The 27,979-nt window shown below is 35.9% G+C and overlaps 1 protein-coding gene across 1 annotated transcript; it reads left to right on the top strand.

Moving 5' to 3' along the window:
• The first annotated feature begins 58 nt into the window (after positions 1-58).
• LOC126818348 (uncharacterized) lies at positions 59-27,619 on the top strand. The gene is made up of 18 exons (XM_050545716.2): positions 59-194; positions 1,032-1,180; positions 2,557-2,652; positions 3,364-3,520; positions 4,628-4,673; positions 5,164-5,319; positions 7,082-7,137; positions 7,653-7,790; positions 12,625-12,796; positions 13,041-13,151; positions 15,955-16,173; positions 16,855-17,074; positions 19,762-20,003; positions 20,871-20,952; positions 22,625-22,762; positions 24,505-24,594; positions 26,917-27,099; positions 27,437-27,619. The coding sequence occupies exons 1-18, from the start codon at positions 136-138 to the stop codon at positions 27,520-27,522; spliced, it is 2,400 nt and encodes a 799-aa protein (XP_050401673.1). The 5' UTR covers positions 59-135; the 3' UTR covers positions 27,523-27,619.
• Positions 27,620-27,979: the final 360 nt, after the last annotated feature.

The following is a 27,979-nucleotide window of genomic DNA, read 5'->3' as shown; positions in this document are numbered from 1 at the left end:
AATATGTTATTAGTAGCGTTAAAGGTTTTAAATATATGCATCCTTTTAGAATTAGTTGGATGTCAGAATATTTTCAAAGATGGTGATTTCGAAGACGGAAATCACAAGAACTGGATTTGCACATCAGGATGCACCATGGTCTCCATTACGGACGACAAAGTTAGTGGTAGTCGTGCTATTAAAATCACGGACAGGTAGGATTTATTCACATGATTTTACCTTTAAATCTTATGACTTTTAATATTTTGCTTTTAATGAAGGTACATGTTTCCTAATAATCAATTGTTATTTTACAATTTTAGTAGAGCGGTTATGGGGGAATTAAACAAGAATCGCCCACTTCTTGAGTCAAGCATGAAACTGTTAAAGCTGTTAAAATGACTCTCTAAATGGCCACCAAAATACAGATGAATGTCTTAACACGGCACTTGCCGGGCATGATTATACTCACCTGATGTCGCAAACGTTAGAAGCTTGTTTCTAGCTTTTATGATTTTTGAGATACAAATGAATGTCTGAAACGTTGTGGCCATCTTTAAATCCAATAGGGCGGGCTTTTGATCGAATTTCTGATACGGCCTTTGAGTTTCTTAGTATTGAAAATATGGATATATACACTTTATTTTCTGTCCAGAGTGCTGTAGAATTGGAGATATGGAGAAAATTAAGTTATTTTCGTGGGCATTTTGGAATTTAAGACGGCAGTCACTGCTTTAGTCAAGAATTGATAGCTTTTTAGTGCTTAGCTGCTCTACTATTTAGAACTAGACTGATTTAATCCAGTGTCTCCTTAAATCTCAAAAAATGTTGTACAAGCTTAATGTTATGTTATTGAATAGAGGCATACTATAATCTATGGGATATCAAAATATCGCTGACTGGATGGGGGAATATTGAAATTTTGATCATCGACAAACTTTGAAGACAAGTTTCTCGAAAAGTATAGTAGTCAAATGTGGGTTAGTCCAGTTTGGTTCTGACCAAATTTAAAACAAAGAAGTAATTTACCGAGTAAACATTATTCATTTCAGAACACATTCAAATCAAGGTCCGATGCAGGCTGTACATTTATCTCGGAATTCTCGTTATCATCTGGTATGGTCCATTAAGCAGCTAAACAAAAACCCTTCGAAGCTCTTCCAAGAGTTTAGAATAAGTGGAAACTTTGAGTTAAACCCAGGTATACATACTACCCAACTTTTACACAACGTTTACACCCTTATTTAACCAGCAACATTTTCTTTTATTAAATATATACTCTTAAAAAAACAGGGGATATTGAAATGGAAATACCTATGCAAGTTGTGATATGATAAAGTCATGGAAACTTGGCATGCTTTCAGAGTATTTTCACAGATGAAGAACTTATCGCCCCAACAGAACCACTGAGCTGCACATGCGACACTAGATAACAAACCTTATCTCTCAACCCTCCGTGTTTTGAGATAAGAGATGATGCTATTACCTTCAATGTAGCGACAGTAGATTGCTTTTTCCGATATTTTAAATTTACGTTGGTAACACATAAAGGCGGGGCCTCGTGTGCAATAGCCAATCAAAGTACCCATCTGATCAGAGTTGCGCAGTAGTAATACGGCGTAATTATGAACGTCCGAATCAATTTTGATAAAAACAACGCTTGATTTACTTTATTGTCAATATTTGCTGATAAATGAATGTTGTTTCAGTAGATTGGACTGCGTATGTGTAATAAGTACTAATAGTATAAAATTAACTTATTTTTAAGATGGTACATACATTAATAAAGAAATTGAGTTTGCCACTTGGAACTAAAGGCATCCAATCGTAGCTAAAAACAAGCACATCAGTATATATCTCAGCGTTTTTAGTTACGTTCCCGTAGCTAATGCGACACGCAATAGTGCCATACACGTGCGAGGGGTTCATTGTCAAATTTGACACTTCAAGGAAGGGTTGATGAAAACTGCCGCGTGCTGGTTTATCTATCCATGTTTGCTTTTCTATCGGTTCTTGCATAAGATTTGCTGTTTAGCCTATCTTTGCTTTAGTGTGTTGCGTTTAATTTGATCGGGAGACGTGTTCGTCGACGTCAACCAAAAACACTGCAAGAATTGGCCGTGGCACTGCAAGAGGAGTGGGTCAGATTGCCCCAAATCGTGATTGGACGGTTGATTAAGAGCATGCCAAGACGAATTGCTGAATGTCTGAGGATTGGTGGAGCAATTACTCATTATTAAGACAAAAATCAAAAACGTCCATTTTCACTTTTGACGGTGTATTTCTTTGCGAGTGAAATGGGGCCGTCAGATAAGCCGCCCATATAAACTGTTTATGTTCATGTGTAGGCAATTGGCCTGTTATTAACATACACTGGTTACCTCTAATAAAACCATCAGTGCATTTCCGCAGTTTTGTATTGTTTCTGAATATCCCCTACTTTTTTGGAATAGTATATAATACACTGGTCCTATGGCGTCTGCTCAAATCAGTAAATTTCATGAATTGCGACAGACAATTGTAAACTTGAAATTTATTCTACGTATATAAATACATATCTAAAATTATCTTCTCTAGGCCATATAGTTGAAACCAATCTTGTTCGAGATCAGAAAGTTCGACCTGAAAGAGGTTGGATTAAATTGGAAGGTTACATAATGACTCCAGATAAAGGTGGGTGTGGTCGATCAGCTGTCACATAAAAATGTAATCCTATTGATAACTTCACCCGTATTTTGCTTTGAACGCAATAGAATGGAGAATCTTTATTCTACACTGTTTTGACAGTGCGTAAATTGTATGCTCATGATTGATGTTTTTTGTATCACGATCATGTAAAACAATTAATTAGTCTAATTCAACCATTCATGTAGTCTACCGGGATAAGCAGTTCATAAACTGATAAGATTATTTTCATTATTCACACAAGTCTGAAACCAATGCTTCTGAATGAATATCTATCAACATTCAATTTAAATAGAGATTGTTCACTAGATATGATGAAATAATATAATACTGCAGATTAAGGTTATGAAAGCGTGGGATGAACTGTTTCAAAATAATAAGAAGCGCAAGGGGTCTAGCTGTTGATATATGAAACATTGAAAGAATATGGTTTTCATTCCCTGCACCCCTTTGTCCATTGCGTCATAACACATTTAACAACAATTTTTAAATACTAACACCAGCCCCCTCCATAATGAAATATATGCGGCACAGAGTCTTTCTACACTTCGGATGGGGGAACAGATTCGCCTCAAGTTTGACACACACTACAATATATTGGATGAACATTTTAAAAAATAATACCTTTATTTCTTGAAATCTTTATATATAAAAAATTATACTTTTTTTTAAAAAAAAAAACCGCCCAAAAACAAACAGATTTTACCAACAGCAGTATATTTATACAAATGGCTGATCCGGGAATAGAGTTTCTAGTTGATGCTGCAATACTGACAGCTATTCCGGAAGATAAAAATTGGAAGCAAAAGGCTGACGCACGAATTGAGAAATACAGAAAGAATAATATCAATGTTCGGTAAAATACATTCAAATAATTTACAGAGTATATTAGTTTCGATCTAAAGGCGTAGGGTCGCTGACTAACCTCCGGTTTTATGGACTAGGAACCGAGCGCAAAGCTAATCAAGTCAAGTTTCATGTCGACCGTACTTGAATTGCGCAAAACATATTAATATTGTTTCCCCTACATTCATTGAAATAACGCCTAAAAGACGAACTTGCTAAGGATTGTCGTTGTTATGGCCTCACTCCACTCTAATCCTATACTTGTATGCACCTTGATTAGTAGAAATATGACCTCAGGGCTTCAAATTTAAATATAATTATCCGGTAATCCTCCAGCCCGGACCCCGCTTTCCTTCTGTTCAAATTCCCGAATACGACTATAATTGGCATAGCCTTATTTTTTTTTTCAAAGAGCGTTATCCCCCAAATATATCCAGGTCCAAAAATGTGGAAGTTCGCGTTAAGAGATTGAAGTCTCTATTTTACTACCTCTCTGATAAAAGATACCTTCTCGCTAACAAACTAGGTGATTTGATGATACGTCTTGGGCTAAAACATATTGAAACGAATTAATCTATCAAAATTTTGCTTCAAATCCTTCTCAAAACATTGTTTTCGCGAGGAAATACCCAAAGCTATCAAAATTTATTGAAAGAAGTTATGTTTGTGTCACGCGACTTGGCTAACGCGGTACCTAGCAACGTGTGCAAGTCAGAGGAGAATTCATTGCATATACAAAATGATGTTGCCTTTAATCTCTGTGCATTTATCATAAATATCGAAGCCTAATTAAATTCTCGGATTATCCACTGCCCACGTCTTTTTCCGTGTTTTTTTTATCTCAGAAACTGAGAGATCAGACAATCTTCGCGTGCAACCTTTGGTGTCACTCGAGCAGACATCCCTAATCGTCGGGTTGCCGGTAAGGGAAAGCCTTACATTTTTTCTAATTTTTATTTATACCAAAATTGACATACTTTAATTGGAAAGAACCACCCGATAAATACTTCTGTTGGAAAGTATCTATAAACCTAAATCCCCGAATATATGATATTCTCCCTGTGCTGTAAACAAGTTGCTGTTATAACATGATGTATCTGGGCATTGTCTTTTTCAGAGTGAAGGTCCCATCACAGTCAAATGTACAAGATTATCAAGTTGAGGTAAACACGTTTTACCCAGTCCTTGCAATAATGCTGATATTCTAAATTTACATTTAAAAGTACCGTTGAGCACCTTTGGGATAGTTCATTGAGCTTTCAATCAAAATAGAGCATATTAAATTTTGTAAGTTGTAACAGTGGAGTAGATCACGATGTGCTGCATATGACTAGGGTGGATGCCAGTAGGTTGTTCGACTTATTGAAAGGAAGACAATTACTATTGATTTTTAACTAGTTCTGGCGATTACTCCAAGGGTTTTAAAACCTTGTTAACATACTCGAGGTCACATTTACTATAGGATCTTTTTGAAATTTAACAAAAAATGTTCACTTTATTAGGACATAGGATAACGAGGATGGGATTGCTGGGGGGATAAAGTAGATGTCGCTGACCGCCCCCAACCCACACATTTTATCCCCCAATCCATGCATCTGCTTATTCACATTAAATACGTATGTATATACATTAATTATTTTGCTTATATTTCAGATTAGGATGACCAGACATGCATTTCCTTTCGGCTCTAAAGTAACAGAAGAGATGATATTAAAACCAGAATACTCCCATTTCAGGGAGTTATTTTATTACATGTTCAATTATGCTACTATGGCTTCTTATTTTTGGGCGTGGTCATCTGGTCCCAAGGTTTGTAAATCCGATGGAGAATACATATTTCATTAGAGCAAGTTTATGAATGAATGGTAGCTAAGCTAAAACCCAAATTCCAAATGTTAGTACGCGACAGCACTAACTATGTTTTATAATCGCAGAGGAAATAGTCCAGCACAGTAAAGGGTCGCTTAAAATAACGCAATAGACGAAATATACAAATCTAAAACTTTAGAACATAATGCATGGCTAGATTATGCAGTACTCAAGTCATACATGCAATAACAACGTAACTACAACAAAAAATGCGAGGGACAGCCATTTTGTCCGACAGATTTGGTCCAAAATTCGAACTCAACCGACATATTTATGTGCAACGGTGATATATTTGAGCGGTTTTTAAATGTGACCTCTACAGGCACCCCAAGCTAAAAACGCCATTTTTCGAAATACAATCAGGGGCCATGATTCGGGAATTTACGATCCGATATGCCCTAATATCGACAGGAACCAAGATCGTTGGGCTATAAACTTGCATTTAACGTTTCATCAAATTCGGATGAAAATTGTGACCTCCATAGGGTCCACAACATTGATATACCATATTTTAAAAAATATTATTTGCGTACGACAGTCGGCCATTTTGTCCAGTAGTTTTGGTCCGATTTTCACGAAATTACATCTCAACTGACGATAATATGTAATGGTGATATATTGGAATGTTTTGTTTTTTTAAAATCAGATAAAAAGTATGACATCTAGAGGGACCACAAGCTAAAAACGCGATTTTTCGTAGAATTAGGGGCCATAATTCAGGAAGTTACGATCCGATATTGGGGAATATTGACAAGAAACCAAGGTCTTTGGGTTATAAGGATGCATTTCAAGTTTTATCAAAATCGGGTGAAAAAATGTGTCCAGAAGCTAAAGACGTAATCCATGAAGTTACGGTCCGATTTCGAAAGGTCCGAGATCTTTGGAAGATAAACCTATATTTTAAGTTTCGTCAGAATCGGATACAAATTGTGACCCGTAGTGTGTCCACAAACAAACTGTGGATGGACGGACGAACAGATGGACAGGGGCGACGACAATATACGTCCACATGAAAATGTGGGCGTATAAAAATATGACGATTAGCTGTGTGGACCTCCCATTGAAGTGGCATTAGTTCTCGGGAGAGACCATTTCCTGTTTAAAAAGATTCAAGCTAGACCACCTATGAAGAATTCGTTTGATCACTAATCATAGTATACTTGGTTTAGATTATCATGAAAGACATTGTTGGTGTTCCGTTAATTTCTTAAGGTGTGTTATCGAAATGAATTCGGTCACAGCATAATAACTGTTGTATTTTTCCGGCAAACTGTTAATCATGATAGTACATATTTATATTTACATCGAACATATATGCAAGCCAGCCATCTGTTGTATTTATGTTGTGTAATATTTTAATTTCAACTTCACACACACCCCGAGCAAACAAACACGCAACGACATAATAAAAGATCCAGTAATGCTTAAAGGGGGCATGACCCTATTCTTTGGAACCTTAATATAGACAAAAACTGCTCTAATGAATAGATAAAAATGATTTTAAAATGTTCATCGTGACTTAAATATTGGACATTAGGATCTTATATTTTCACAGCAAAATAACAACATTAATATTGATTGAAATAAATGGACTAATATTGAATTCTAATTCGTGTCTTTAATTTCGAATATTACGGAATACTTTGCGTTTGAGGCTTAGCTACTTTAATATATATATTTTTCTTATGTTTTACGTAAATAGGAAAGTCCTGATTACTCAGCCGCTAATACAGCTCTTGATATTTTAAAACAACATGGGTAAATATGAGATTAATATCTTTACTCTATAAAGAAAAAACACAAGTTTTATATGCTTTTTATTGTGGTGATTTTTATGATTTGCCTTCTGAACATAGTTGCCGAAACTAGTTTAAGATTAAGTTATGTTGGGAATAGAGCCCATTTTGGGAGAACACCAAATGTATTTACGATAATCACACCAGACAATATACACACACCAGACTTATACCGAAATATTGGTGGAAACAAGTTTCCGGTAGGAGACTGGAAAACTGTTTGAAACTAAAGTCTATAAATAAAAAATGTCATTAAATTCTACCGATCATACCGTTATTGCCATGAATTCCTTACTACCTCTTCTGTGGAGAATATACGAGGTAGAAAGCTATGATAGTTTACACAGTTCTTAAATTTACCGATCATACCGTTATTGGCATAAATTCCTTACTACCTCTTCTGTGGAGAATATACGAGGTAGAAAGCTATGATAGTTTACACAGTTCTTAAATTATAGTAATTACTGGTTATTTAAGTATTCCTGCCAGGGGGCATAATATATTCTGGAACGAATGGGTGTTTAATCCAAATTGGACTCGTTACATGCCACCAACTGATTCCAACAGAGAAGTTGAACACCGAATCGATTACATTATGAAATATACCAAAGGGAGGTTAGTATTTTATGTCATTTTATTTTCCCGTCCCTTGTTTACGAAAGATAATAACACTGCATCTGCAATGGAATAAGGAACATAATTTTTCGTTCTTTGAATTTCAAATTAAAGAAACATTAATCATTCAGAGTAAGATACTTAGACTCGCCTAATTAAGAACTTGCAAATTTAAGACGTTTAAACCTAAGTCTCCTTGAATGATCATTTAGAATCTCTACAAATCAGTTCAATGTAATAGAAACACCTGCAGGGGTATTATTATTATTAGTAGTAGTAGTACCAAACTTAGTTTCCTCTTGATGCAGACAACTAGTATTATCCGTAATTATTTTCAGGTACAATATGATTTTGATTCCGGGATTAAAACTCATAAGACTAGATTGAAGATTTTATTCTCGATCAAACTTATCTGATTTTTTATCGGAATAGCCACAAATAGAAACTCTGTTGTCCTCCCAAATATACTAATTGACCTCGCCTGTATGCGGTTTGTAAGAAATGATGAATTCAGGTTAGGAATAACAGTAATTCCATCTTTGAACAATAATTAATATTTTTGTTGACGAAAATCTTGTTCTGCCATATAAATCGTAGATAAACAAAACAATACACATACTCGTCCTTCATAATATTTATTGTATACTGATGTTTTCTGTATGTTTGCATTATATTTATTCTCTAACCGTAACAATATATTTAATAGTGTGTTTGTATTTACTTCTGATATCATGTATATTATGTTGTTTGATAAGTCAATATTAAGAATTGAATTGTAGTCCGGTGGCTGAATGGGGTGGGGTGGGGCGGAGTGGAGGTGGAATTGCCATCCGAGCTGTGAATTTATAACATCCAGTTTTGCTAGACCAGTTGTTTGCGTAGATTCCGAATCTGTGTGGTGATCTGGGGGAGTCGAGATATGGGGGTCCAATGTCTACAAGGGAGTGAGAATTATTAATGACCTTCTAAATGATAAAGGCATGGTCAAAACATTGACAACATAAAAGACGAATTTGGACTGAAAGGTTCATTTCTTCACTACGACGGATTGATAACATCTCTTCCCAAAACATGGAAAAATATGATATCAAACTATGTACATTCTCATTTGCAAAAACCATGCGCCTCGAGACCAACCCAGACCGTACTTAGCAAATCTAAGGGTTGTAAACATATATATAACTTCTTAACCAAATTGGACCCAAAGGAAAAAGAATGCAAAAATGAAATAAAATGGACGAATATCCATAACCTAAATCTGTCTCGAGGACAGTGGAGAAAAATATATGCTCTACCAAAAAAAGTGACTCTGGACACAAAGTTGCTAGAGTCAACTCAAAAAGCTGGACACAATGCTATGTTGTTGTTTTTTCTCAATATTGTGACGTATGCAAATGTTAAGAAAAAATCATGTTAAGAAGCTTATGCGAATACGATTAGTAAGTACCAAACTGGGCAAATCCATCAGTGGCTTGAATTATAGAAATTTCACGCCTCTACTAGAATCCAATCGGTATCGTCTCTGACACAACATCAGCGTGTATTTGTGTAAAATGTCAAAGCAAGCTTGTGTTGAAACTTAATATGAAATCAACAAATCATACTGTTTTAAACTTGACTACACCATTTTGTTCCCATTTTTGTGTTGCATTTCTCAATTCAGTTTCCCAATTCAGTATAGCCAATTTTTTTATGTAGCTGAGGATGGTGGGGGTGGGGGATTGGACGCACCCCCCCCCCCCTGGATCCGCCCCTGGTAATGTGGTTTGAATCCGTTTTACATCTGCCATACACAAAGAGACTAAATAGACATTTTCGATTTTATTAAATGGCAGCAGAATAAATACTTCCCCAAATTCTCGAAGTATGCTTTATTGTTTTCGAGCAAAATTGTCGATTTAGAAAATGTCGGCCGATTAGCTAATTGTAGACAGACAACGTAATTTTGGTATGTATTTGATAAATATTTGGTAGTATTGGGTTATTATTTGCTTGTTTTGGGTGATATAGGGAGGCAAATGGAACAGACAGACATCGGTATCGCATTTGAAGTACATTTCCCGCGGTATAACTCTCTATTTTTGAAAAAAATCAAATATGTTCATTTTGCATCATTATGTTGTAATATTTGGTAGTATGTGGTGATATTGAGATGGTATTGGGTAGTATTGGGTAAATCATCCCGCCGCCAAGCATCCACATTAACAAATGAACAGAGATGCGAAAGCGTTATATCTACATGCGTTGATCAGTAAGATAATCGTTCAATAAACCATGTGCTATAATCGCTACATTCGTAAATAAAGGCTTAGATAATTAAAATTATGCAACTAAAATAACATGATAATTAATAGATGGACATACACATTGCATGATTTTGTATTACACAGATCTTTGGCCTTATTTGGCCTTAGTAAATCCTTGTAAATACTCTAACCACAGACAGTAGCATTACTGTATATTATACGCTATCGGCAATATTAAAGAGAACACCGGGACATTTGATATTTTCAGGTGTAAATGAAACGCGAAGTTATATTTATTATACTTAATGACGTACTGGCATTAAAAGTGCCATTTCAGATCTCGCGAAGGACCATCATTGCCAAGCCGCCATATAACCGGAAGTTAAATTTCAACACCGATAATGTTACTATCAAAATTATAGTAATTGCAAGGTCATTACATATGCAAAGGCCATTGAATGATCAGGTTATACGACAGTAGGTTAGTCGAGTCTCCACACGTCGAACCGGGAGTAACAAGATCGAAATTAAAAAATCGCATTCTCACCCCCGGGAATTGTTGCCATTTTGTCTAGCTTCAAAACGAAACAAAAAGTTAGCAAAAATCTGATTGAAGGTGACTGAATACCAATTTGAAGCTTTTTTGCTGTAAAAACCAATATAGCGGCCAAATAGTTGCAAATGTTATGAAAGATAATATCTGGGGCTAACGTTTTGGTCTATTTTGAAAATGGAGAAAACTATTGTTTTCGAGCAAAATTGTCGATTTAGAAAATGTCGGCCGATTAGCTAATTGTAGACAGACAACGTAATTTTGGTATGTATTTGATAAATATTTGGTAGTATTGGGTTATTATTTGCTTGTTTTGGGTGATATAGGGAGGCAAATGGAACAGACAGACATCGGTATCGCATTTGAAGTACATTTCCCGCGGTATAACTCTCTATTTTTGAAAAAAATCAAATATGTTCATTTTGCATCATTATGTTGTAATATTTGGTAGTATGTGGTGATATTGAGATGGTATTGGGTAGTATTGGGTAAATCATCCCGCCGCCAAGCATCCACATTAACAAATGAACAGAGATGCGAAAGCGTTATATCTACATGCGTTGATCAGTAAGATAATCGTTCAATAAACCATGTGCTATAATCGCTACATTCGTAAATAAAGGCTTAGATAATTAAAATTATGCAACTAAAATAACATGATAATTAATAGATGGACATACACATTGCATGATTTTGTATTACACAGATCTTTGGCCTTATTTGGCCTTAGTAAATCCTTGTAAATACTCTAACCACAGACAGTAGCATTACTGTATATTATACGCTATCGGCAATATTAAAGAGAACACCGGGACATTTGATATTTTCAGGTGTAAATGAAACGCGAAGTTATATTTATTATACTTAATGACGTACTGGCATTAAAAGTGCCATTTCAGATCTCGCGAAGGACCATCATTGCCAAGCCGCCATATAACCGGAAGTTAAATTTCAACACCGATAATGTTACTATCAAAATTATAGTAATTGCAAGGTCATTACATATGCAAAGGCCATTGAATGATCAGGTTATACGACAGTAGGTTAGTCGAGTCTCCACACGTCGAACCGGGAGTAACAAGATCGAAATTAAAAAATCGCACCCTCACCCCCGGGAATTGTTGCCATTTTGTCTAGCTTCAAAACGAAACAAAAAGTTAGCAAAAATCTGATTGAAGGTGACTGAATACCAATTTGAAGCTTTTTTGCTGTAAAAACCAATATAGCGGCCAAATGGTTGCAAATGTTATGAAAGATAATATCTGGGGCTAACGTTTTGGTCTATTTTGAAAATGGAGAAAACTATTGATGCTTAGGAAAAAAAAGGAGATGCACCATCTTGAATCTTGAAAATATATAGGCTATATCACGTTTCCCAATATTTACAAAAGAGTGTGCGTAACTGCTGAATCGAATATGGCATACTATTGAAAATGAACATGTTTCGTTCTCCAATGATTCCAATGCCGCACACAAAATTTTAATTTGAAAAAAAAGTCTTCAAAAATTGTGGCTTCTATTACGCCCACAAGGTTTTCAGAAAAGAGAGCTTAACCCCAGAACGAAGGTCAAGGAATGCTAAAAATCGACGTGACCTCAATGTTTCCGCAACGCATTTGAAAAAGATAATCTGTTTAAAACTTGAGACACTGAAAATCGATAGAGTTTATTCGGCTTAATCTCCATAATGGTAAGGCACCCTTGCATAAGATTCCATTTTCTATACTGACCGACTTCTCTTGAAGAAAGTGAGGTTAACTTGACTTTTCTCTAATTAAACACATAAATCGACACGACTTTCTCTTTATAATGGGAATTTAGTTATTTTTGCCCTTGAAATTAAAAACGATATGGCGTTTGTTCTATCTAAGTTAATTGAGGTCCAGTGGATCGTTTTGAGCAAGAATTAGAGAACCAAACGATCATTATATAAAGTTAACTCAAAGGTTTTGTTGGGTTTTTTTTTTAAATTTCGCAATAACAAGTTGGAAGTGACGTCAATTGGACCTAATATATCTGTTTATCGTGGTTACAGGTTGACTGGTTGGGATGTGAATAATGAGATGCTACATGGACATTTTTTTGAAAATAAAATGAACGATCCTTACTATAGTCATAAGATGTACAATCTAGTTCACCAAGCAGATCCTACACCTAAACTTTTTCTTAATGATTATCAAATTGTTGTGAATGGCACCAGCACGTCGGTAAGATTGCAGTTTGTTTGATGGATGATAAAAGATAAGATAGTAATTATATATTTTAAAAATAAATGAACAAGGTCAAATTTATTTCCCATCTAACAGTGACAAAGAATTGATGGGAGGCGTGCGGAAAGATGTTTGGGTTAAAGCGTTGATTAATCTGTGGCAATAACGCCCTAACCATCTTTGTTTTCAGTAAATGGTTAACTTTGGTGGAAAGAAATATTTATTTATTTATATATTTTAGGCATATGTAGATCAAGCCAGAGAATTTAAGGCCGCCAACATACCAATTTATGGATTAGGAATACAGAGTCACTTTACATTTTATGAACCACCAGATCCAACAATTATTATGGTAAATATTATCGAGATTAATTCAAACTAACTGTTAGAAAGAAATGTGTGCATAAGCGAACCAAAAGACAGCCATTGTGAGTGTATACACAATATACACCAAACTGATCCGTGATATGGTTCTAATCAGACCGAATTAATGAGGCCTCGATTTTATTTTCTATAAATTTAATTCTTAAACAAGTTTTTGAATTGTTAAAAAAAGACATGAAGGTGTTTTAAATATATGTGTAAAACATATTTCATATTTGGTGTAAACTGAGTAAAAATGGACAGTTAAAATTGTTTTAAAAAGACATGGAGGTGTTTTAAATATATCTTGGTAAAACATATTTCGTATTTGGTGTAAACTGAGTGAAAATGGGCAGTTCTGTCAGGGTCACCTTGTATTTGTTCGATCTAAACAAAGCACGTGATATTTTTTTTAACAGTTTGTTTATTCTGAATGCACTTTTTTTACCATTAAGCTAAATGACCTCATCGAACTTATATTGAAACAACAAAAACAGAATGCATTATTAGTAAAGCCGTAAACATTAGGATATGACTTCGCGTAAAAGTACATTAGACGTCACCTTAAAGGTCATGTCTTCTGGTAAAAGAAGGCTTTCGCATTACCGCTGTATAACTGCTTGCGAATATATACTTCAAACATTGCACACAATTGCCAGTGAGCCAATCATTTGCATGCGATAGAGGGTTAAATTAATGTTTGGGGTAAGCTAACACCTGCGACCAATTTTTGCCTTAAATATGATGTTTTAGACGGTTGGAACTGGAACTTTTAGTGAGAGTCAGCTACTGTTCATATAATCTGCTATTGTACAAGCGAATCCTGATCAGACATTTTTTCGTTGAACAATAGCTAGCTGTTCAAACATCGGAAAAAGAATGTATGCCGATAAATTGAACTAATAATAGATATAATATATTAAAGCCACAATTTTTTGGCGACAAACTGCAAGATTAATTTTGGCCACAATGTATGTTTACTTTTTAAACATATCAATCGTATTACGAAATTAGAGATGCATCAGTTAGAAGCCGGATACCAAAAAATATATTCAGTGATAAACAATTTGATTTGTGGATGCTTTAGGACACGATAACTTTAATTCTAACCGGGAAGAGAGTCGTGAAATATATAGTTGATAGTTTCATTACATCAATACCTAGACTAAGTCAGATTGTTTGGTAAAAACTTCGGAACAAATCGAGTTGCAAATCGAGTGAGAGTCATAAAAGTTGGTTTATAGTTTCATTACATAAATACCTTGATAAAGTCAGAAAATGAGCCATAAGTAGTTTGATTGGTAGAGACTTTGGAAACTTTATTTCTCATTGAATGTAGCCCCCTTACATCAATACCTTGACTTACTTCGACAGTTTTCATATAGAAATTTAAGTTACAGTCTCGGAGGTCTATGTTAACCATGTTAAAGGATTAGCCCCCAGACGGCCCAATAAAGAATGTATTATTTCCAGACATGCTTGAACAAGTCGAACGAATTATCACATAATTGCACATATTATGTTTTATGCTGTATATTTGTATTTTTGTGTTCATTTTATGATTGCCAGTTGCAATTCTGTTATAGATCCATTTTAAGGGAGTGATTTTATATAAGCTGATAAAGCTTGTTATCGTATCCTGGTATTTATTATATAAATTCTGTAAATTTAATGAATAAAATATTGTTTAAATCAAAAAAGGACTACCATAACTGTCATGTGGTTTATAACATCAAATATATTTTGAGCTGATCAAATAAGCTCCGATGCTCAAACGTTTAATTTCTTTTAAAACTTCGATAACCATCACTATAATACATTATATACGTATTTAAATATACGTTCGGTGCTGAGCATTAAATTTATGCTTTTGTTGAAATGGTTTGGTTTGTCTGTCCGTCTATCATAATCTGCTTCTAATTGGGGTAAAATCATCAACTTGATGTAATTGTCATTAATTGACTTCCTTGATTGGATTCAATGATGTGCATCTTCTTCGGAAGATAAACTAAGCAACCTGATTGTTCGAGAAGTTTACAATAACTCGGCTTCTTATTGAGATAGAATGATCAAATGTAAATGTTCATTAGGCGAATGCCTTGACTATATTCGATGATAAATATTTCTTCGTCTCCTAAGCAGATATAAGCAATCTGATTTGCTGATGCTTTCCGGCACGATAACGTTTATTCTAATGGAATAAGAGTGATGAAACGTTGTGTATATATTGCGTAAATACCTTTACTAAGTTACAATGAACATGTTCTGTTCAGATTAACGGCGCTCAGGATTTTAATTTCTCGACGTTTATAACAAGATAAATTGATTTTGGGTCAAGGCTGTCTGGAAAGCAACGATCCCACCGTTGGCTTGGCGTAGGACTATTAAAATAAAACGACTAGCAGTGAAAAACAAAATTGACTTGGGTGACAGACATGTAACCTCACACTACACATTACAGATGTGTCATTCAGTGACAAATCATGGAAGTTATCCAACTTTTCACTTCACCTAGGACAAGAAAAGAGCAAACATTTGGGATGAATTTAATGAGATTATGACATAAGGTCAATAAAAAAATCGTTTTTGTTTACATTAAACAAAAAAGGGATCGAGAAATGATATTAAGTACATTAGAAAATTTAAAAAAAAACAACCCAGAACTATAGGTTAGATAATACCATGGCCTCGATCCAATGTTAATTAAATTAAAATCAAATATGTCTGACTGCCTTACAGTAGCATAAATGCGGTTAGATTAAATCAATAAATCAAATAATTAACTAATTCAGAAACGCCTAGATCAGATGGCAACTACTGGATACCCTTTATGGATAACAGAATTAGATGTTACAGCTCGTGATGAAAACGTCAGAAAAGACTGGTATGATAGAGTACTCAGAATATATTTCAGCCATCCATCTATAGAAGGAATTATTTTTTGGGGTTTCTGGGGACCAAAGCACTGGATTGGCGAAGATGCCGCCCTGGTCAGTGGAAATGACTACAGGGTAAGTCGATAAATATTAATTGCAATATCCCGCTGTATAGGTTTGACAATATGAAGTTATATCCTGTTTAGTAAGATATCTATTCCATCCTCCAGTCTAACGTGGTTTTAGTTCCATGTGCAGTACGATGGATGCGAATTCCAACTTCTATCTTTTGTCATATTAAATTTGTCCTGATGTTTAAGGTCCCATGTATCTGTAATTACGAAACCGGTTATGTGACGTATGTAAACTTTGCCAACAACAATAACCCGCAAATTCTATTTCTCGCCGAAAATAACAACACAAAACAAGAAAGAAAATATACCAGGAAATTGGTTTTGCTCATGCAACTCCACTGGATGTTGGTATTTCTTTGAAAACATGTCTGCTATATACATAAAGAATCTGTTTCATAAACTAAAAATATATTTGGGATTTCCCCTTTAGATTTAAAAACCAATTGAATTGTCGATGTTGTTACGACTGATATAAAATCATACGCAACAATACTGGATAGATAGTAGTAGTTGAACAGTTAACTTCTTTAGAGCACATACGTTTTTAGACAATGTACACTGACAATTGGTGAAGTGGTAGATGACCGTTAAAGTGTTTATTTCGACAGATACCGATTGTATGACCCCTGGTTGCTTGCCATGCGATAAGAAATCTAATTCACACTTTGCACATAATTTCTAGATAAATGCAGCCGGGCAACATTACATAGATCTACTGCACAAGGAATGGACTACACAAGTCTCAAGAAAAATATCTTCAGTTGATGAACATTTTTCTGTTCGTGGTTTCCATGGAGATTACCAAGCGGTTGTCAAATATAAGGGATCTGCTGTTCATTACCAGAAGTTTTCCCTTTCAAAGAATGATATCAATTTAGATGTAGTAGTTAATGATATACATAGTAGGTATTTCAAATGTATACGAGGCAGGATAGTCTTGCTTGTTCACGTGTTAATGCGGTGGGATATTGTCGCTTCAAACGACCCCCTCTTTACAGATATTATGGCGTGGGAGGAGATGGTTGGTGAGTGGGTGACAATATATATAATATATATATATAACAAGTATTGTCTTCGATCCCACGCTTGTGCGTGACAAGAAGCTGGCTCGCCTACAAGGTTCAGCCGAACAATCTGGTTTAATATGATATTAAATTATTAAACATGCATTATGCAAGAGCTAAATCTGATTATTGCAAGTCTTAATTTATGCTTCAGATGTTATAGAAATTATAAATTAGATCTTTATTTAAACAAGACCAAAATAAACTCTGTAGACCCACGGATGGCTCGGCTACAGCTCGGATTTAGATAGGATTTTACTAATTGATTAAATCAGATAAGGGGTAACCTGATGAAAATACGTCTGTTAGATCGTGGCTAAATGATAGAGCGTACTTAGCGAGGCCGCTGTAAAGCGTTTCCGTATGCCATTGAAAACTTTACTTGATAATCGAGATATGTAGGGTGAGTTAACGCCTGTCAATCAAACGATCAGCGAAGGTGTAGACACAATTCGCTACCATTTCTAGGCAAATATTACAACGATGATAATTATGTTCAGAATAAAGTAATTTGACTGAATTTTTCAATATATTCTTCTTTCATCATCTACTTTTGAACTGTTATAGCAAGAATGGCCAACTCTCTATAAAAATCTCCCATAATGTATCTTTAAGTAATAATGGAAATAAAACAAAATACAAATTGAAACTAGAATATTTCTGAACAAGGTCATATAAAGTACCATTTTATATGTGTAAATAGCCAATGGACTACTTATAATTATGAAATTAAATGCATATTAGAAATAATCTGCATTAAAAGATTAACTAGAGTTCATTCTGCCGTGAATTCCGCTGAAAAATAAATATATTGCTATTTTCCCTAGCCAAGTTATGAATGTTTGAAGTATTAATAATAACTTTTGTTATTAACAATAGCATTAACAATTGTCTCGATTGTCAAGTGTGATAATAAAGTTTCGATTTTCAGTCCTTCAATCTACCGTCTCGAGTGGCATCCATATTGACGTTTAACGAAGCTATAGATGGCATTGTGTAATCCGCTCAATATCTTAGCCATCCAATGTTCTAGTGGGTTGGTTATGGGCTTGTCATGTGAATTAATGTCTAAATAATAATTTATATAATGAAATGAAATGTTGTTTAACGTCCTTCTGTTCTGCTCCGAACTGGGCTAACGAAGACGGGCATACGCCATACAGTGTGCGATGTGGGAAATTTTTCCCGGACAGCGGCACTACGGCCTACTCTTATATCGAATTCCAACTGTCAAGGGATCTTTTACGCCAATGTGTACACGGGACCTCGGTTTTTCGTCCCATCCGAATGACTAGATAGTTGTTCTTGTTAGGCCCTCCGTTCTGATTCACTAACAAGGGAGAACCACGCCGGAAAATCTGGATGAACTTACCCACTTAACCACCGTGATCCCCAATAATAATTTATATAACAAAAAGCATGAAAAACGGCAGGCAGTATTCAGGTTTAGTGCTGGCATAATTCCTCTTTAATTAATTTACAGGGGAATTATGTAAGATTAGATAAAGAGCTGACAGTTCTCGCTATAATAGTTAGAAAAATAGACAATGAAAAGGGAATATGTTGAAAATTTCCGACAAATTACTTCATTCTGCTAACGTTGTTATGATAATAAACAATGTCTCGATTATCCATTTTTAAATTAAATAATTAAATGGCCGAACTGTTCTTATCTACTTCAAATAAGTGCCATCTGATGGCATCAGAAGTTGATTGTTAATTTATATAGAATTTAAGGCCCAAAGAAATAACTTCAATAGACAGATTTAGCTCTTGCATAATGCCTGTTTAAGTGTCATTCATTTACTTTAACTATTGTTGTATAAAATATCGGCTATACAAATAGTAACATATTGCTCTATGTACGTCAGTGACATATCCATTTAAAAAGCACATTAAGATATAACCAATTATTTCCACCCATATTAAGAGAGTTTTCCCGATATCGTTTCAGTGACCCCTTTCATCCTTTTTTTATAGACTGGGAGAATAAATCCGATAAATTTCAGTTTAGTCGATTATTGAAAAATAAATGTGATAAGCACGTTACAATTAGAAGACATTTGATTTTAGTATGATAACAGTCTCTAAAATACAAGAAAAATAACATTCTTATCCTTGACATGTTGCTTTAAAATTTTCTCTTTTAAAAAGTTATTGGCAGTGTGAATTGGGTATTTTTACTGGGTTAATGTATAAACTGTGTAAGAGTTAGTAAAGTTATCTAGATTACCCAGGCGTTTAGGTGCTGCTTATGTTAATAGAAATGAAATGGTTTAACGTCCTACTGTTCTGCTCCTATACTGGGCTAATGAAGACGGCTTATGTTAATAAATCATTTGTGTGGATTGTCTTCGGTCGAAATAACCATATAAAAACATGGCTGTAAAATCCCCTTATTGAGATGCTATTGAACCTGTTTTCTAGAATGTCGCGTTGAATAGTTGGATAATACGACAATGCCCTTATATTAGACGTTTCTTTTTTGATTTGTTTTAAACATCTAAACTACACATTTTTTTCAGCCCATGTCATCGTACCCACAACAGCATCCCCCCTGATTTATCATAAACCGACCTCGACCTCCAACAATCACAAAGTGGTTAATTATGGACAATATTTTAAAAGTATGGCCAATTCTGGATATTCAGCTTCCATGCATTGCATTAATCAATGGTCACAGTTCTCACAAGTTGGTGATGACATGTTTGTAGACGCCTACTGTCCACAAGGTTACGTAATGTCCGGATGTTCTGCCATGACGAAGGTAACATATTCCTGGCTAATTTTTGTTGGACGTTTGTTTGCACCATTCCGAATATTTCCAAATAAATACAACTATAATGTTCTGGGTGTAAGACAAGCTGTCTTTGTGTAGTTCTCTTAAGACCTCAAATGACATATACAATTCTAGGGCGCCATCCACAATCACACCCAAAATGAATGCCAACAAAATATGTAATAAAATGCACAAATTTGTACAAAAACTTTCTAAAAATATCGAATTAATATCGTTATCTTACCAGAACGGCGTTTTATTCGATTTGACTAAAAATTCATGTCATAATATTTTTGTTTGTTATTGAACAAACGCTTGAAACTGCCAAGTTTGTTATAAATTGCAATAATAGGTAACAAATGAAACTATTGTAATCCTGACCCTCAAAATTGAGGACTGCGCCGAAGGTTGAGGTCTCAGACAAAGACGACAGCCTAGTTGGAGTAATGTAGCAACAGTAAAACATATAAGAAAATTATTGTTTTTTACATTTTTAAATAATAGATATCCCCAACCCCTTTTAAAGGCCCAATACTAGTGAACAGAAATTCGCCCGTTTATCTGTTATCAATCGTCACTTCAGTCAGTTATATAGAAGTATAACTCGTGTTTTCCTTTTCCGTTCGTCACTTTCCTTTCTTGAAAGCTTCACAACGCATCTATCGTAGCAATGATCTCTGTATTAAAATTATATTTGGAACGTATTTAACCAGTTCTATCACATATGTGATACTGACTGACACCAATATTGTCCTTTAGTATTAGTAACTTCATTTCACAATAACTAGTACAGTTTAGTTTACTTGTGTTTGTATGGCGTTTTGTGATTTGTTTGTAATCTTTTATGTTCAAAAGGATTTAAGTGCGGGTGGAGATGGAACGTCTATAGAAACAGATCATGGAATAGCGTGTAGAGCCTGGGACGGTGGTAATACAGGTTCGTTTCGATGTTTGAATTTGGGGGTATGACATAATCCAGATTAAAGACAAGATAATCTATAGCTGCGTTCACACTAGAGGTTTAATCTGAATTGAATTCAGAATAAAGCCTTATTCCGGACTTTGGCGTCACACTCAATTCGATAAAAACCGAATTGAATCTGAATTAACGAATCCATATATTTTTCCGAATTCAACTTGGAACAATTAATCCGAATCGTGTTATTCGCAGTCAAGATTTGAGTGTGACACACTTGATTCAGATCAACAGTTTTACAGGAAACGATAACTTTGCGCGCATGATGGGGTGTAGCTTACATAGCTGCAGCCCCTCGTCACCGAAACAAATGCTGCATTAACATAACTAGCTAACAATAGGTTGTCAGACAACGAAACATACGCCCTCAGCAGCTAAGTCCTTTTGTTAGTAATGCAAACATTTACAACACACTAAATTCTGATTACGAGTTCTGTCCTATACTAACATTTAATATCATGGGCCATAACTCTGGCAGTAATTATCGTAAATCGTTCAAATTCAATTTGATTCTTCATCCATGATCTTAAACACTGTGCATAAATTTAAATTCAATCAGATATTATTCATTAGCCTCTAGCGCGTCGGGCGGGGGCGATGACAATATACGACCACATTTCAAATACAAAGATAGGTGTGTTCAGATCACAGCTGACCATTCACGGTCTAGACCTTGGGGGCAGGACAGATAAGCTTTACATTATGTATGTTTAGAGCTGAAAAGATTTGAATTATGAAATGGGAGCCACGATTGTTCATTGAGTATGAAGCTGGCTCCCTAGTCTGGTGGTCGAGGGTTCGCTCCCGGTGTTGACCGAAAACGTTCATCGTGATTTTCAGTGGCTGAAGGTCTAACAAGGACAGCTGTTTAGTCGTTCGGATGGGACGAAAGACAGAGTTCCCGTGTACACATTGACGTGGACGTAAAAAATCCTTGATAGTTGGAATTCGATAAAAGCGTAGGCCGTAGCGCCGCTGTCCTGGGAAAATGGTCTATGCCCGTCTTTATAAGCCCAGTCGGGCCAGAACAGTAGGAAGTTTAAACCCCATTTTATAAAATTTCAATTATGAAATGTAGCTTCGCTAGTACAGAGTCAAGAGCAAAGTACATGTACATACGTGTTGATGTATAGCAAACGCGACCAAAAGAGTAATCATCCTCATTCGCATTTGATTTTGGTGCCAACGAAATCGTGCCCGGCGCTGCACGGCAAGGTGTCGAAATATAGGACCCAGCGTCGCTGATGTAGCCTTGATTGCCTCAGGAAATTAAACATAAGCAAGACAAGATCACCAATACGAATGTCTGGCGCATCCATCTTGAATATGAATGACCTTCACTGCGCATTCAGTATGGCGCTTTTCATTCTGAATTCAATCCGAATAAACTGTAATGTGACGCACCGCTTTTAAACCGGGAAAAACAAATCCGAATTCCTTAGATCGGTCTCCGGAATTGGCATTGAAGGCACATGCAGTGTGAACGCAGCTTATGTTATCTTGATTCGGATAACTATTTAGATTCTATCTACCCTAATTATATCTTGAAGATGGCAAGTTCAAATGTGAATGAATGCACCCAAACAAAATAGAAAATGCGTTCGAAATTTGCAAATTAATTCTTATTTTTCAGGTACACCTGTTCACGCAATTGCTAGATGCTGTAAAGCAAGTGGTTTACACTGTGAATACAGAGCTTCATCAAAACCGTCAGCGCCAGAATATGATATCGTAGTAGAGACTACTTGTCCCGATAATATGTATGCAACAGGTCAGATTTTCTGTTATACCGACTTCTACATGGTTATATTATAAACGAGAGAGAGAGGGGGTTTAACATCTACACCGAAGGATCCGGGACAATCCCACGAGGATAGGCACGCAACGCCCCCCCCCCACTCCTCCCCCACCATGTTATAAATCCAATCAATATTCAGAATTTGCGCCTTAGATTCGTGGTATTTTTCATTTTAATACTACCCAAATTCACTTTCGGTCAGATTCGCTCCCATCATACACACTTTAACATTAACAACACAAGCTAGTTCATTCCGGTAATAATAAGTATTCCGGAATACTTTTGCGCTAATAATGCACCCGATTAGATTTTATTACATACTTCGAGAAGGTATTTGTTGAGTAATAAAACCTTCTAGTAGTTTATCGAGGGCTGGCCGTCCTTACCGCACGGTACAAATATTATCACCACTAGAAGCAACAAATTCCAGAACAAGCCAGAACTCGTACCAAAATGGCCGCTTTATACAAATGAGTATTTAGGGGAATACTAACCCGAACCCTAACCATAACCCTTTTAAGAGAAGTAAAAACTAAATTAGACCAAGTTCAGTCTTTTAAAAAGGGTTAGGGTTCGGGTTAGTTATCCCCAAAATTCTCATTTATATAAAGCGGCCATTTTGGACTCCGGAAGCACCCGAACCTCGATAAACTACTAGAAGGTTTTATTACTCAACAAATACCTTCTCGAAGTATGTAATAAAATCTAATCGGGTGAATAATTAGCGCAATGGGGGAAAACCAAGAACACGGTGCATCGACAGAAGACACTACTCCTTGTCCTGTAAAAAAAACACCGTTTCGGTTACTACCAAGTGTTGTACACGATGCATGGTATGCTTATATACGATACCACTTTTTGGGATAGTTCATATTAATAAGAATTTGTCATGGACATTTGTAATTTTAGAACATTTCTCTCCCGTTCATGTACAGGGATCGTCATAGAACTGGAAATTTACTGAATTACTTACAAAGATTGCAATGTTTTTAAATCCAATATATTTAGAGTGGCAATGATTAAATTACTGGCGTGTGTGATGGATTGGGAAGCTGTAAATGCAATTATAAAGTTGTTTTAATCTTTTTGTCTGATTTAAAGCCCAATGGGATTTTAATGCTAAAACAGCTCAATGAAAAATAATTAAGTTTAGATTATATACCACATAATTTAATTCTAGTAAAATATATTATCACGAAGCTAAACATTTTCATATGTAATTAAGGAAATTAAATTAATATGAAAAAAATCACGTTATCTTGAATTAATTACTTTACCTTCTAAATTTGTAAATCAGAACAATTAATGAAGTACGGTAAGGGTTACTGAAGTCAGATTATATACCACATAATTCTAGAAAAATGAATTATCGCGGGTTTTTTTTTACTGAACTGATTTATGTGGTGTAGACCAACAGAGATAAACGGTTTAAAAGATTTACGAAAATGAAAGCGAGTGCCAATAATTACTATTTACATGTTACAAATGGTTAATGCGCAGATAATTACACTGTTCATTGTTTCTGGAGTTACGCTTTGACATAATTCAGCATTGTAATGCAAATCAGTTGAAGCGTTACATACTTGGACGTTTCCCGGGAAGTCTTTTTTTTCAAAATAAACTTTACTGCAATGATGTCTTTCCATTTTTTGACCATAATTTATTAAAATCTCCAGGCATTCTTCCTTAACCAATGAATGCCATTTTTATTCCAGGTTGTGCTGCACATAATTATTTAAGGATTATGGATGGCCTTTATTCAACAACGCATTCATGCATGGCCCAAAACAAGGGGAATTTCGGGGGTATGATTTCGTTTTGAAATCTGTTATAAGTTTATTGCGTAAATGTCGATTTCTTTAGAAAATAATTATGTTCTTGTTTAATATTGCGCATAAATTATGTAACGTTAGGATTTTTCTCTGTAAGACTGTGGATTTCAACAAATGCCCAGAAAGCAGAATGGAGAGAGTATTCAATGTTAGAAAATCCTATTTGGACAGATTCTGAATTGGTTCACAACTAATTGCGTAAGGTGTTGGGAGTTCAGTATTGAACCGGGCCTTTAAATATACTATTAAAAAAAAGTAGGGGATATTTGATTTTGGGGGCATAATACTAAAATATGCAAATGACTACGAAAAAAGTCACTATAGAACCTAACAGAAGAAACATTTCCAGTTACATGTGACGCCCAAACGCACCAATAGCTACCGCATGGAATGCAGGTGATGCTTGGGATCATCATGGGGGTCCAACCCAAGATTTGCACGACTCAGACTTTGAATGATACAGTCATTGTGGCATTGAATTCCAGGGTGGAAACATCAGTTTAATTGTTTTAGTGACCAGAAAACAAATTTTGATATGCGTCGGCTTACCCAAAATGAAAGGTTACGTGCCCTTGGCATGCTACAGATCGGCACAACACAGGCGGTTGTGGCGCGGACGATGAATGTTTCTCAGTCTGTCATAAGCAGGCTATGGTCCAGATACCGTGATACACAATCTGTACAGGACAGACCACGCTCAGGTCGACCAAGGGCGACAACTCAAGCCCAGGATCGATTTATCCGTACCTTGGCCTTGAGAAATCGTGTCATCACAGCAAATCAGATCAGCGCTCGTCTTCAAACAGACACTGGTGTGAGAGTGAGTGGCCAGACGATTCGGAATCGACTGCATAGGGGTCACCTTCGCGCCCGACGTCCTCGCGTGATCCCTTGTTTGAGAGATCATCACATTCAGGCAAGACGTCGTTGGTGTAGGGATCGTCAACACTGGGATAATCGACGCTGGAGCAATGTGATGTTTTCAGATGAGTCAAGGTTCACTGTTGATTTTTTGGACAGACGTAGGAGGGTGTGGCGTCGTCGAAACGAGCGCTTCCAAGACGTTAACGTCATCAGACATGATCGATTTGGGGGTGGTTCTGTTATGGTGTAGGGAGGCATCACTGTTGCTGGAAGAACGGCTTTACATGTTGTTGCAGGGCGTGTTACAGGCCAGTACTACCGGGACAACATCTTGGCAGTCCATGTTGTGCCGTTCGCACGACGTCATGGCCGCCGTTTCATCTTCCAGGATGACAACGCAAGATGTCACAGGGCCGGGATCGTTACAGGTTACCTCCAACAACAGAACATCACCACATTACCTTGGCCAGCACTGAATCTCGACCTCTCCCCCATCGAGCATGTCTGGGACATGCTTGGACAGAGGTTACGGCAACGTCAACAACGTCCTGCCAATGTCCAAGAACTTGCTGCTGCGTTGCAACAGGAATGGGACAATCTGGACCAAAATGACCTTAGACGTCTCATTAGGAGTATGCCACGTCGGATCAATGCTTGTTTGGCAAACAGAGGAGGATTTACCCGTTACTGACTTGGTTGTGATGCTGTGGTAACTTTGCTGTTTGACCCCGGGTATCATTTTACCCTTATAATGGTCAGTCTGTGCCTTACTTAGTCTAACGATCATTTGGAATAAATCGATGAATGTGAACTTCATTTCATTTTGTCATTTGTTTCTTCGTCAGTTTCATTAGGTGACTTTAATAACACTTAAAAATCAAATATCCCCTACTTTTTTTGAATAGTATATAACAGGTTATCAAAAGAGTACACTTTATGAAATAATGCATCGAATTATAAAGTGGCACAATTTAGGTATTGAACCGAGCCTTTAAATGTATCAGGTTAGCAAAGCGAGTACACTTTATGGAATAATGCATCAAATTATAAAGTGGCTTAAGTGGAAGCCAAATTGAAATTTGTTACTTAGGACATTTCCTTATCTTGTAATGTTATCTATGGTTGGAAACAATTGAAGCTGTAATATTGTCTCCCATGTCGTTAAACTCTTACATTATATCCCAAACAGCTACATTAAAGGACAACGGCTGTTTCCACCAATACTGTGTGCTAGCACTGGTTAAATACCTTCCAAATATAGTTTTAACATAAATCTTAAAATCTTTGTTATGGATCAACTGTAGCAAACATCGCTATGTTAAGATAATTGTCCTTTAACACCATCTTCACGCCCCAAACCATGGATCCAAATGCAATACTTGATGGTATTTCAAGCCAAATCAACGAGTGGTTATGTATTTATAATTATAGGCATTAACAGCTTTGCAATATGCTGTAAAGCTCCGACGTTGACATGTCAGGTTAAAAAGTCGACATTTGTTAGTGGACATAAAATTGGTGACGCATCAGTGGTAAGCTGTGACACTGGTTGGTCAATGACTGGTTGTCATGGTGTTTCGGAAGATGGCGACGTTTCAGGCTCTTTTATACAAGGTAATTTGTAATATTTGGTCAGCTAAAGATTTTGTTGCGATATAATGTGGGATTTTATTTAAGACGAGCCATCTTACTCCATTCTCACGAAAAAATTGTACTAGCAGATATTTCAAACTTCAGTCTGCATTAAATTCTGGTTATTTAGTTGGGCCAATAACATTTGAGTCTCGGTAATGGTCGCATAATTCCGTCTACTTTCGGGGGAAATAACTAAACAAGCAAGCACTGCTCCAATAACTAATAAATAGCTTAGGAAAGAAAAACCTCCGTCTTTGATGTTTATATTAACTCTGTGCACCAAAGAACTGCATAGTAAAATGTTTTATACTTTCAGACGGGAAATGTATGACATTTAATGGAGCCGTGAAATCCCCCAGTCAGACAGGTGTGGTAGCTTACGTAACGTGCTGCAAAATTTAAAGTTTGACGCAGTATTTCATTAACCTCCAATGGCAATTTTTAAATTATGATTAATATTGTGTAGATTATCATAGTGAATAAATTGCTGAATGTGAAATACCGTGTGGTCATTGATGGGTCTATAATAACACTAATAGCATTTTTTGAAAAAAAAAAAATAATCCATGTATTGCAACTGGTTAACCGAATATTGGACCAATGTCCCACCTCAATCTGCCTAAGCTTTTAAAATACCCCTTTCGCCAAAAACAATACGGTGGCATTTTATTTTTGTGTTGGAAACGGTCTTGTCAGTAACTATAATGATTCCAGAGAACAAATATAATTCAGTTTCTCACATCCAATATAATATCTTCTTATAGAAAATTGGTTTTAGACGAGTTATTTGCCCCTGAAGTTGGTAATCTCTCTAAACAAAACCTGAAGTCATAATACTAAGCCTCAGCTTAATGTTATT

The sequence above is a fragment of the Patella vulgata genome, chromosome 4 (genome assembly GCF_932274485.2).
Source record: "Patella vulgata chromosome 4, xgPatVulg1.2, whole genome shotgun sequence".
In the NCBI taxonomy this organism is placed as follows: Eukaryota; Metazoa; Mollusca; class Gastropoda; family Patellidae; genus Patella; species Patella vulgata.
This window is presented reverse-complemented; position numbering and strand designations above follow the sequence as displayed.